Source organism: Nanorana parkeri, unplaced genomic scaffold (assembly GCF_000935625.1).
Source record: "Nanorana parkeri isolate BGI_ZX_2015 unplaced genomic scaffold, ASM93562v1 scaffold10, whole genome shotgun sequence".
In the NCBI taxonomy this organism is placed as follows: domain Eukaryota; kingdom Metazoa; phylum Chordata; class Amphibia; order Anura; family Dicroglossidae; genus Nanorana; species Nanorana parkeri.
In genome coordinates, this window is record NW_017306278.1 from 4,526,927 (window position 1) to 4,538,115 (window position 11,189).

The following is an 11,189-nucleotide window of genomic DNA, read 5'->3' on the forward strand; positions in this document are numbered from 1 at the left end:
TGCAGCGGCGCGTTCCTCCTCACAGCCGCCGCTGAGTCAGTGACGGCCAGCAGCTGCGGAGGAGAAGGCTGGGCCTGGCGTTGGCAGCGGAGGAGGAGGCGGGGCCTGGCAACATGAGGTGGGGCCCGGCAACAAGAGGTGGCGGGGCCTGGCAGAGACCGTGGAGGAGGTGGACAGCGTAAGAGGTGTGCAGGGGTGTGACCAACCCACCTGAGACCCTGCAGAGCTCACCATAGAGAGTCTATGGTGAGCTCTGCAGGGTCACTTTCAGATGAGCTGTTTGGGATCTCGGGTGGGCTCTGCAATGGGTGTAACTAGAAATCACAGGGCCCCATACAAATGTTGCTGCGATCTGTCTGAGTCTGTGACTCCCATGATGCTACAAGCTAGGAAGTCTACTTGCTGCAAAGGCTATCATTGGACATGGAAGACACGCTTCACCTGTGGGTGGGTCTTGGGACTTCCACACCTGGAGTTTCTTCATAGGACAAATCCTCTCCTTCCTGCAGCTGTGTCTGGGCCAGTGTTCAGCTCTTGGTACTATCAAGGGTCAGGTTTCTGCCCTTTTTATTCTGTTTCAGTGACCATTATGCTCTCACTCTTTAAAATCTTTGTACAGGGAGCGTCCCATGTAGCTTCCCCCATCCATTCCCCTGTGAGATCTCAATCTGGTTGTCTCTGTGCTTCAGAAACCACTGTTTGAACCTACGAGAGACAGTCCTCTCTACTCTCACCCACAAGGTTGTTTTCATTTCCTGCAAGGTGAGGGTCTGAATTGGTGGTCGTGTCCTCCAAGGAACCCTTTCTGTTTTTTTATAGAGACGAGGTGGTGTTGAGGTCCAGGGATTCCTCACCGAAGGTAGTTTCTGCCTTTCACCTCCACTAGGACATTGTTCTTCTATCCAGCTCTAATTCACCCAAAAGAACTTTCCCTCCATTGTCTGGATGTGGTTCGGGCTGTGCGAGTCAATCTCTCAGCCACAGCTTGCGTCAGAAATACTGGCTCCCTTTTATGTCATCTCAGAAGGACCCCAAAAGGGTGCACCAGCTTCTCATTCCACCTTCTCTAGGTCAGTGCTTCTTAAAGTGTGGGTCGCGACCCCATATGGGGTCCCGCAAGTGAACAGGGGGGTCGCGATCCGAGTCCCCGGCCGGGACCGCCATCAGGAGGGTATGGCCGGTACTTGTGTGAGGGGCCCAGGCGGCTGAGGAGGTCTGGGCTCCAAGCTAGATTGTTTTATTTCAGTTTAATGTATAATTTGCAGTGTAGTGTAGTTTTTAAGGTGCACTTGGTACCTTCCTGAGCACGTGTGCGCATGGTTGGAGGAGGGGGAGAGAGACACTGACTGGTGCTGGGGAAGGGAGAGAAGAGGAGAGAGACACTGACTGGTGCTGGGGGGGAGGGAGTGAAGAGGAGAGAGACACTGACTGGTGCTGGGGGGGAGAAGAGGAGAGAGACACCGACTTGCGCTAGGGGAGGGGGGAAGACACCGACCGATGTTGGGGTCCCTTGAACATTTCCTCGGCCAAAAAGGGGTCACGAGTGGAGAAAGTTTAAGAAGACCTGCTCTAGGTGACGGACAGACCATCATCTAATCCAAGGATTGTGTTCCACCCTCTTCTGATTCTACTCTTCTAGATCTGTGAGTGCTTCTTGGGCATTTCGGCATCAAGCATTTGTTTCCCAGATTTGCAAAGCTGCCACCCGATCTGCCCACGCTCTCTACGTCCTACTAGTTGGATGTTTCGGCCTCATCTGATGCCATCTCCGGGCCCAAGGTCCTTCAGGTGTCTCTTTGATCCCCACTTTGCATAGCTGTGGAAATAAAAAAAAAGTTTATCAGGTATTTATTGCTGTCCCCCCAACAACTCCATTTGTCCTTGTGCTGAGGATGGCAAATCCAAAGTGCCACAGTTGTCATCTAAATAGGAAGTGGGGAAGTCTTCTGATGAGGACAGCTGTTGTTTCTCACTTCCTCTTGTTTTGGAAAACCACGTGGCAGACAAATCTTCCCAGCATGGAACAGGCATGGGTCACCATACAGGAGGTGAAGGCAAATCGCAACCAATGTGGAGACAGACATCAGTCAATATATCAGCTTTTATTACCTTCATCAATAACTACAAGTTTCATTATGCACAACTTTAAAAATATAAACATTATCTTGAGGATGAATACATCGTTAGGTACACGTGACTGAATAGTGAATACGGTTATGGGCTACCCACTAGGGAGAACTCACAGGAACAGAGCTGAAATCTTCCAATGGGGACGCCTGATGTTTACAATACACTATACAATCTCCTTTAGATCTAGCACCATCTATAGAAGGGTCTGCAGACATCCCAACTCTGCGAGACGTTCCCGGAGTCTCCTGCTGTTAGATAGCGGCTCCCGGCCGCCCTGGAGAGAAACATTTTCTCCCTGAAAGGTTTCCTCTGCTGTCTAGCAGAGGAAGCCTTTCCCTGCTATCTGTTATTTAATTTTTTTTCTGAAGCAACTGCACAGCAGCTGTCAGAATACTGGGGGAAAAAAACAGCAGATAGCACGGGAAGCCTTAGCTTCTTTGCCATCTGCCATTATTTCAGGGGGATGCTAAAAGGACAGAGGGCACCTCCCTGAAATTACTTTTTTCACGTTGGGTCGGCCTGATTTGATACTAAATGAATGGATTGCTTAGGTGTGTCCTCATATCGCATAGTTTTGGTAAATCTAAAGGAGATTGTTCAGAGATCGTACATTCAGATTGTATAGTGTACGGCCTGTTTAAGAGAGGATTTCTCAATTTGGAGACACTTCCTTCAACTTCCTGTTGTATCTACAAAGCAGGAAGTGAAGAGACATCTATCCAAAGGGGACACAGATGGCAATAAAAGAAACTCAAGGACACAAGGCCCGATGAGGGTGTTTCAGCACACAATAGGGCAAGAGGGACCAAAATGGAAGGGACCAATCTAACAAGTGTTCTCCCGATTCACACAATAGGTATTGAGGGGTGCCAACAACTCCAACTTTTCAGGGTAGCACCAGAAGTCCCAGCGATCTCTGTGTCCAGGTAGCAGCACTGAGCCAGTACAGAGCTACAAGTCCCAGTGAGCTACTAGCAGCACAAAGTTATTATGGAATTAAATGTCCCAGTGTTCAGAGAACAGCATGCAGCCAATATGGAACTACATGTCCCAGCAGTCCCAGAGTCCAGATAGCAGCATGCAGCCAATACAGAACTACAGGTCCCAGCAGTCCCAGAGTCCAGATAGCAGCATGCAGCCAATACAGAACTACAGGTCCCAGAGTCCAGATAGCAGCATGCAGCAACTGCAGAAGTCCCAGTGATCCCAGTGTCCAGATTGCTGCATGCAGCCAATACAGAACTAGAGGTCCAAGCAGTCCCAGAGTCCAGATAGCAGCATGCAGCTGATACGGAACTACAAGTCCCAGCAGTCCCAGTGTGCTACTGGCAGTACACAGCAAATGTGGAATTACAAGCCCCAGCAGTCCCAGTGTTCAGAGAACAGCATGCAGCCGATATGGAACTACAAGTCCTAGGAGGTCTATGCTGCTTCTTTATAGTTCCTTCTCATCCTGATAGTAAGATCCTTCCTGCAGCCATGACTTTCTCTGTGCCTATCACAGGAACTCTGAATATATTTTTACATGATTAAAATGTATTTTTAATATTAATATCAATTTATATTTTTGCTTTGCGCTGCCATTCATTTTGAATGCAATATATATTGTCCTCTAGTCATTTCATGTACAACTGCAACAAATCCATCAGATCAGCACACATGATAGGACTGTTAATAGGAAGGAACCTTTAGTCCAGGTTAACTTGGGGACAGAATTGAGTGTAACACAGGAAGAGGTAGCAGCATGGAGTGAGAGGTAGGAAGGTGTCAGGACTGAGATTTGGATGGTGTTCTGTGTGTAATCCAGACATCAGATTCGTGTATTTGTTTTAATGTTCATTTTAGTGTTTACATAGGACAGGAATGTAACATTGTTACAGAGTAAGGGATACTCGGGGACAGCCAATCAGAAGCTTTCTTTCAGGGATCTGGAACTGGATTGGTTTCTCTGGGTTAGCATGCTCTGCAATTCTGCTGTGTGTGTTGCCCCAGCATAGTGCCCCATGATTGGTGTCAGTGGGAGGAATAGTGCCCCATCATTGGTGTCACTGGGAGGAATAGTGCCCCATCATTGGTGTCACTGGGAGGAATAGTGCCCTATCATTGGTGTCACTGGGAGGAATAGTGCCCCTTCATTGGTGTCACTGGGAGGAATAGTGCCCCGTCATTGGTGTCACTGGGAGGAATGGTGCCCCATCATTGGTGTCACTGGGAGGAATGGTGCCCCATCAATGGTGTCACTGGGAGGAATAGTGCCCCATCATTGGTGTCACCGGGAGGAATAGTGCCCCATCATTGGTGTCAGTGGGAGGAATAGCGCCCCATCATTGGTGTCACTGGGAGGAATAGCGCCCCATCATTGGTGTCACTGGGAGGAATAGCGCCCCATCATTGGTGTCACTGGGAGGAATAGCGCCCCGTCTTTGTGCATCTGATATGCTTCAAAGTGCTCTTAACACAACCCGTGGAGTTATTCCAGCCTTAGGATTTCCCTGTAAGCCATTTATTAACCACTTCAGGACCACTATACCTTTACAGCTGGACCGTCCTGAAGCGGTTATACTGAGTGATCTTGTTTTTTTTTCAGCTGACTGTCGGCTTTTACATACAGCTACAGCTGCCTGATCACTTGCATGGTGCCAGCTTTCTGGGCTCTGCTGTCCCAAGGCCTGGGACTAGCACAGCGGCTGTATTGGAGGGAAATCAGCACACTTCTCAAAAATCTGATTTTAATGCGTGTGTGCAAACATGAAACATTGCTTGGGACGCAAAGTGGTTAAAGGAGAACTATGAGTTGAGTGAAAATCGCTCATCCTCAATGAAACTGTCACACGTCAGCTCTACAGATCGGGAAGTGAGCGAACACATACCGTCACACACTCACTTGTCGATCTATCCCTGCAGAGAGCCGTGACTGTCACTCAAGGCTCCCAGCAGGGATTCCCCCCCTCCCCTGTCCGATCCTCCAGCACTGACTGGAGGAGGGGGCGGGTACAGCTGGCTCTGCCTCTAGATAGGCAGAGCCAGCTGTCACTCATGCAGCTGGGTGGATGTCGGGATCCGTCCCGGCTGCGGCGGTCTCAGTATACAGCTACAGCTTCAGCTCGCGGTATATTGAGCTTTGGGTGACGGGAGGACGCTAGTTTATGTCCTCCCGTGACCCTGGGGAGAACTATGGGGAAAAGCCCTGACCCCAAAATATTCCCTGCTGGGTGTAGTACATTGTCTGTAATCTACAGAAACAGGGAGTTTGGTGTCCAATGTTTTGGTGCAAATCGAGAACTTTGAGGCTCTTTTTCGTGCACACGCTGCATCAATATGTTAATAAAGTTATTTATCGCTAAATGATGTCTTTTTCCTCCCCTGTAGCTGTATACAGACCGATCACCCTGATGTGTTTAATGTTTACAGACATCTTGGAGCTGATGGTTGTTCTCTCTGCTTATTAGAATGGATGACAAGAGGCGGAGAGCTCGCGTGCAGGGGGCGTGGGCGGGACCAGCGAAAGCCGCTCCTCACACAGGTACTGAGTGCACTGCCATTGGATGGAATGTTAAAGGAGAACTATGAGGTGAGTGCTTTCCACTCACCTCATAGTTCTAGCCGACCTGTGACAATGAGACTGTCACAGGTCGGCTCAGTAGATCGGGAGGTGAGCGAACACATAGCGGCGTTCACTCACCTCTCGATCCTGTCATGGCTCTCTGCCGTGACAGGGGAGGGGCTGGATTCCCTCCTCCCCGCTCCGATCCGCCAGCGCTGACTGGCGGAACGGACGGGGGAGGGGGCGGGTACAGCTGGCTCTGCCTCTAGATAGGCAGAGCCGGCTGTCACTCACGCAGCTGGGCGGATCCAGACATTATTGTCGGGATCCGCTTCAGCGTCTCAGTATACTGCGAGCAGTAGCTCCCTATATATTGAGCCTAGGGTGACGGGAGGACGCTAGTTTGTGTCCTCCCGTTACCCTAAGGAGAACTATGGGGAAAAGCCTTAACTCCATAGTTCACCTTTAATGTATCAAACTGGACACTTTATTTCACTCGTATATATCGTGCTGACGTACTCTGGGCACTTTCCAGAGAACCATTCATATCGGCCGCTGTGTACACCAAAACAATCCGCAGAGCCATTCACCCCGCAAATCTCTGTGAGTGTTCGTTCTGTGCGAATCGAGGCAAAAACGAACATTCTTAGTACATTATCTTTTCAGGATGAATGTAACATTCGGAAAATACCGCCTTATGGCCACTAAAGGGAGCCGAGGAACATAGGAAATAAAATTATTTCCTTTTTCTCTTCCCCCTAAAAAGGTTTTGGCTTTAAATATACTCTATCACTCAACTAAAGCCAATACTTCTGTCTTTAGTTTTTTGGGCAGATTAGGGAAAGATTCTGTCAGACTTTAAATGTCGTCGGTGTCCTTTTCTTTCTGACACCTGTCACCTGGACAGGAAAAGGGGGAAATCTCCCTCCAGGGGAGACAGACAGTAATAAAGCCCTGACAGAGGTCCCAACCCTTCCACACGTAAAAATACCCAGACCCTACAGACACTCATCAGGAGACTTTTATCTAACCAGGGTGACCTGACCATATGCTCCTCAGCTCCATCTAGTGGCCATAATGTTTTATTACCTCAATACATTCGACCAAAAATGACAATCTATTAGGTCAGTTAATTTTTGCCATTATTCGCACAAAATGAGCGTTCACAGATATTCTCAGGAAATTGTTCATAAATACACACATAATGAAGTCCGATCTAAATGTTTTGTTTGTTCTGTTCTGGTCTGATTAGGGCAGTTTTGAAGCTAGAGGACTAATGTGACACCATGCATTTTTGTAGAAGATTGGATTTGGCAGTCTCCTCCTTTTGCACAGAGAACAATATACGTGTCACTGCTATTGGACTAATTCAACTTTCTGTCATGTTTATTCCAGCGCCTCGACCTGCCGCGGCCTCAGGAAAACCTCAGGGCTGGGGACACGAGCGTGTTATTCCAGACAAACAGTTTGTATATAAAGAGCCAACAGAGGTGAATATTATTGTCCGATGAAAAGTCTTCTTCAACCAAATGCAATATTCTTTGTCTTTCTGCTAAGTTCTCTTCACTCCTTCCTCTCCTCTTGCTTCTCCTTCCTCTCCATGCGCTTTGTTCCCTCCTCTCGGCTCTCTTTTTGCCTCCTCCTCCCGCTTCGCTCCTTCCTTTACTCCTTCCTCTCCTCTCTCTCTTTGCTCCTTCCTCTCCTCTCTCTCTTTGTTCCTTCCTCTCCTCTCTCTCTTTGCTCCTTCCTCTCCTCTCTCTCTTTTGTTCCTCCTTCCCCTCTCTCTCTTTGCTCCTTCCTCTCCTCTCTCCTCTTTGCTCCTTCCTCTCCTCTCTCTCTTTGCTCCTTCCTCTCCTCTCTCTCTTTGCTCCTTCCCCTCTTCTCTCTTTGCTCCTTCCCTTCCTCTCTCTTTGCTCCTTCCCTTCCTCTCTCTTTGCTCCTTCCTCTCCTCTCTCTTTGATCCTTCCCCTCCTCTCTCTTTGATCCTTCCCCTCCTCTCTCTTTGCTCCCCTCTCTCATCCTCTCTTTTTGCTCCCTCCTCTCCTCCTCTCTCTTTTTGCTCCCTCCTCCCCTCCTCCTCTCTCTTTGCTCCCCCCTCTCCTCCTCTCTCTCTCTTTTTGCTCCCTCCTCTCGCTTTGCTCCTTTTACTCTCTCACCACTTCTCTCTCTTCTCCGGAACAGCCGCTCATTCTTTTGCATCACATTAAGGGCAGGAAGAGTTTAATACCAAAATCAGGGTTTATACATCAGTGTTATCAGATGATCACTTTCCCTATGACGGTGATTACACACTAGGAGCTGAGGTGTCCGGCTCCCTGCCCCTGCACTGTGCCCCCCGTCTGTTATTAACACCCCCATCACAGCACGTATATGTGTACAGTGCTATCTCTGCATCCACACATGTGCAATCTCATTGGCTGTGAGATGAAAAGTCTTCTCACTTTGCTGCTATTCTTTTCTAGTAATCATCTTTGCTCCTTCATCTCTTTCAGGTTTCACGCAGGATCCCGGACCCCCAAATAATTGAGTAAGCCGCCATTCTGTAGAGATCATGTTTATCAAATTTTCATATGTTGCATTAGGCTTCTTTTCTTAAAGTGGACCTAGCATCTCTTTTTTTAATGTAGGGTGCGGATATGCGCAGTAAAGTATAAATGTTAACCCTTCAGATACTACCTCTCTAAAAGATCACAGCTCTCCCCCTGAGAATACCCTTGTATGCTTTTCTATGCAGAAGGACGGCGCCATTCTTGTTTGGGCATCATCCACGGTCCCCATTTACCTCTAATTTGTGTCTTTTTATCTCTGCAGTAAGCCCGGAACGTATGAAATCAGCACATCGACCTCTGGAGTGTCCAGGTAAGATAGCTCTTCATGGCAGACAATGTTAATGAAATATATTCAGTTGCTGGGCTCTCCCTGTTAGCTTCCCCTGCTGTCATTTACATCCTCTGGCTCAGCAGAAGCATCTGACACGGGGCGGGGAGGCAAGGGCAGTCGCGGTGATGGCTTACCTTGGGGTAAATAATATCGATACATCTTGCCTGAATGATTTGCCTCCCCAGAGTGGCCATGTGGGGCTGTCATCCAAAGTCTCAGGACACCTTTAGTGAGCAGAATAGCCAATTGCAGAAAGAAAAGTTGAAACAAAGTTGAAATTTGACAAGCCCTTGTATAAAGGAAACCATGGGAGAGAGTCATAGGTTGCCACTTCTACTGCTGGTCCTGTGGCTTCAATACCACCAGCCCATAGCAAGTTTGCAGATCAGTCTTTGTTTGCTTGCAGCAGAAAGCATTGATGCCAGAACAGCAGCAGAGCAGTCAGGCGGTTGTCATTTTCAGAAGGAGTTTGTAATGGCTGCTCTTGGCTTTCTCATTTAAATGCAAAATGATCATAGCTGACTGAGCTACAGCTGGTAAAGTGAATATATAACGGGTGTTATAGGCGTCTGTCTAAGCACACCTTGCCTCTTTGCAGACTAAGGATTTTCCCCTCGTTCATTGAGCCCAGAGAGGTAGAGTGGATGTTTGAACAGTTACACCGGGAGATCCCGTGGAGGCAGAAATCCAATGTGGGGCCGGGTAAGTCCACACAGGTGCTGTACTGATAAACATCCAGCAGAGGGAGCCAGAGGTCTGTTCTCCCAGCATCTGCACAAGACTTCCAATGACAATTAACTCTGCCATGTCTGTTGCATCACCTACTCGGGTCTTCAGACTGTTCCTATTTAGGAAGGACTGTTCATTTTCTTTAGAACCAGATCTTCTGTCTCATATACAGCTGGAGATGAACCAAAAATATCCAGAATTACAAAAGTCAGTACAAGAATAATAGTTTGAATGATAACATGAGGACAGAGTATGTTTACTATAACTACAATTATGAATGGACATGAGGGGATGTAGATCACTCCCATTCTTTCATAATTGAGGATATAGTAATCATACCATATCCTCAATTATGTACACACACACTCAGTGATCACTGAGTGTTTGTACCTCGCTCTCCTCTCTGACACGCTGTCACAGGAGGCTGAGCGAGCGGTGTAGGGAGGAGAGCTCAACCTCCTGTGACAGCGCTGTCTCCGCCCACACACTGCTCTGCCGGACTGTGATAGGCGGCTGAGCGGTGTGGGAGGAGAGACGCCGGCCGCTCACATCGCTCTCCTCCCGCAGGCTGTCACTTTCTCTCCTCCCCGCTGGAACACAGAACAGCGCCCAGCGGGGAGAAAAGAAAGCACGGATGCGCCGATGTATCGGCCGAAACATGGCTCTTTCGGCCTTATGCCAAAAGTCCCATTTTCGGCCGATATGTTTCGGCGGCTGATATATCGGTGCATCCCTATATATAATGAATAATTAAAGGAACCCCTTACCAATATATAAATACTGGGAAATTGTGCATGAAAATTGACTTTTTAGGTCCCCATGGATGCATACGTACACATATAATAAACGTTTTTTTTTTGCTTTTGTTTTTTTTTTTCTCACTGCAGACCCCAGTGGAGGGTAGACAGAAGCTGGGCACATCTAAGGTGGGGTGGTGAACAGGCCAAGGCATAAAATATTTAAATACAGATGCGGAAGCGTAATTATCAATATTTTTTAGAAACATGCTTTCTTCCTCTGCTGGGATTGAATCCAATATGAAATTAAATGATTGAATATACTGCCATCTAAAAAAAATAAAAATCAATTTCCTTGCATGGTTTTTTAGTTACCTAAAGCCAACTCAGACCTAGTTATGATATAATAATGGGCTGATCCAGTATGTGGAGGTCAAACAGGAACCCGAGGCGGGTGAAGTTTCATAAAACCTTAATTTGGGGTGGGGAAGAGTTAAAATTCCTGTCAATGTTTTATTTTTGTCTGTGATCCCATTGGGGAGATTGTAGTCCATCCCGGGAGCGAGCTTGGAGCGGTGACTACTTTACAGCACACACAGGGACCATGGGGAACAAAAGTAGCCACCCTCCAGGGAAGGACAGTGTCAGAGATGATTGGAGGATCTACAGCCGAGTGATACACAAATAAGATACATTGTTGTTCATAGTTCAGGTACTTGGAGGATGTAATTATAAGATTGAACTGAGTTTAGTGTCACATTAAGTAATCCCAGCGCGGGTCGCTTGTCTGCCATAGCATATATAATCTGGCCAACCAGTAGTGATTGAGGAACTATGAGTCCAGTTGCTGGGGTTTGTAGTCCGCCATCCTCTGGGAACGGGTTGTAGAATGGAGATTTTCAGCCTGTAACAGGATTTGTTTTGTGACAGACGGGCCCTACCAGGAGCCGCGGCTCACCTGCTGGTACGGAGAGGTGCCGTATACTTACTCGCGCTCTACGATGCAGGCCAACCCTCACGTGAGTACCCAAGGCTTCTGTTTCCTCTGATGTCCAAAACACCAACAGCAGTGCGAGCATGTATGTGCTGGAAGAGGGTTTTCCGGAATTTGGATCACAGGTTGTGGCGCTCGAGGTTGCCAATAATATAGAATAATTTCTAGGGACCCG

At 47.9% G+C, this 11,189-nt stretch overlaps 1 protein-coding gene across 5 annotated transcripts in view; it reads left to right on the forward strand.

Moving 5' to 3' along the window:
* The window catches only part of ALKBH3 (alkB homolog 3, alpha-ketoglutaratedependent dioxygenase), a 23,199-nt gene that overhangs the window by 9,102 nt on the left and 2,908 nt on the right, over window positions 1-11,189 (forward strand). For 2 of the 5 annotated variants that reach the window (XM_018555043.1, XM_018555010.1), the window contains exons 1-7: window positions 3,847-3,892; window positions 5,554-5,653; window positions 7,070-7,164; window positions 8,167-8,201; window positions 8,486-8,533; window positions 9,153-9,256; window positions 10,951-11,039. In XM_018555043.1, the coding sequence (XP_018410545.1) occupies window positions 5,581-5,653; window positions 7,070-7,164; window positions 8,167-8,201; window positions 8,486-8,533; window positions 9,153-9,256; window positions 10,951-11,039 (444 nt within the window). In that variant the 5' untranslated portion in view covers window positions 3,847-3,892; window positions 5,554-5,580. Of the gene's footprint in view, window positions 1-3,846; window positions 3,895-5,541; window positions 5,654-7,069; window positions 7,165-8,166; window positions 8,202-8,485; window positions 8,534-9,152; window positions 9,257-10,950; window positions 11,040-11,189 lie in introns of those variants that run through there. The other 3 variants (XM_018555027.1, XM_018555019.1, XM_018555035.1) reach the window with 3 other exon arrangements.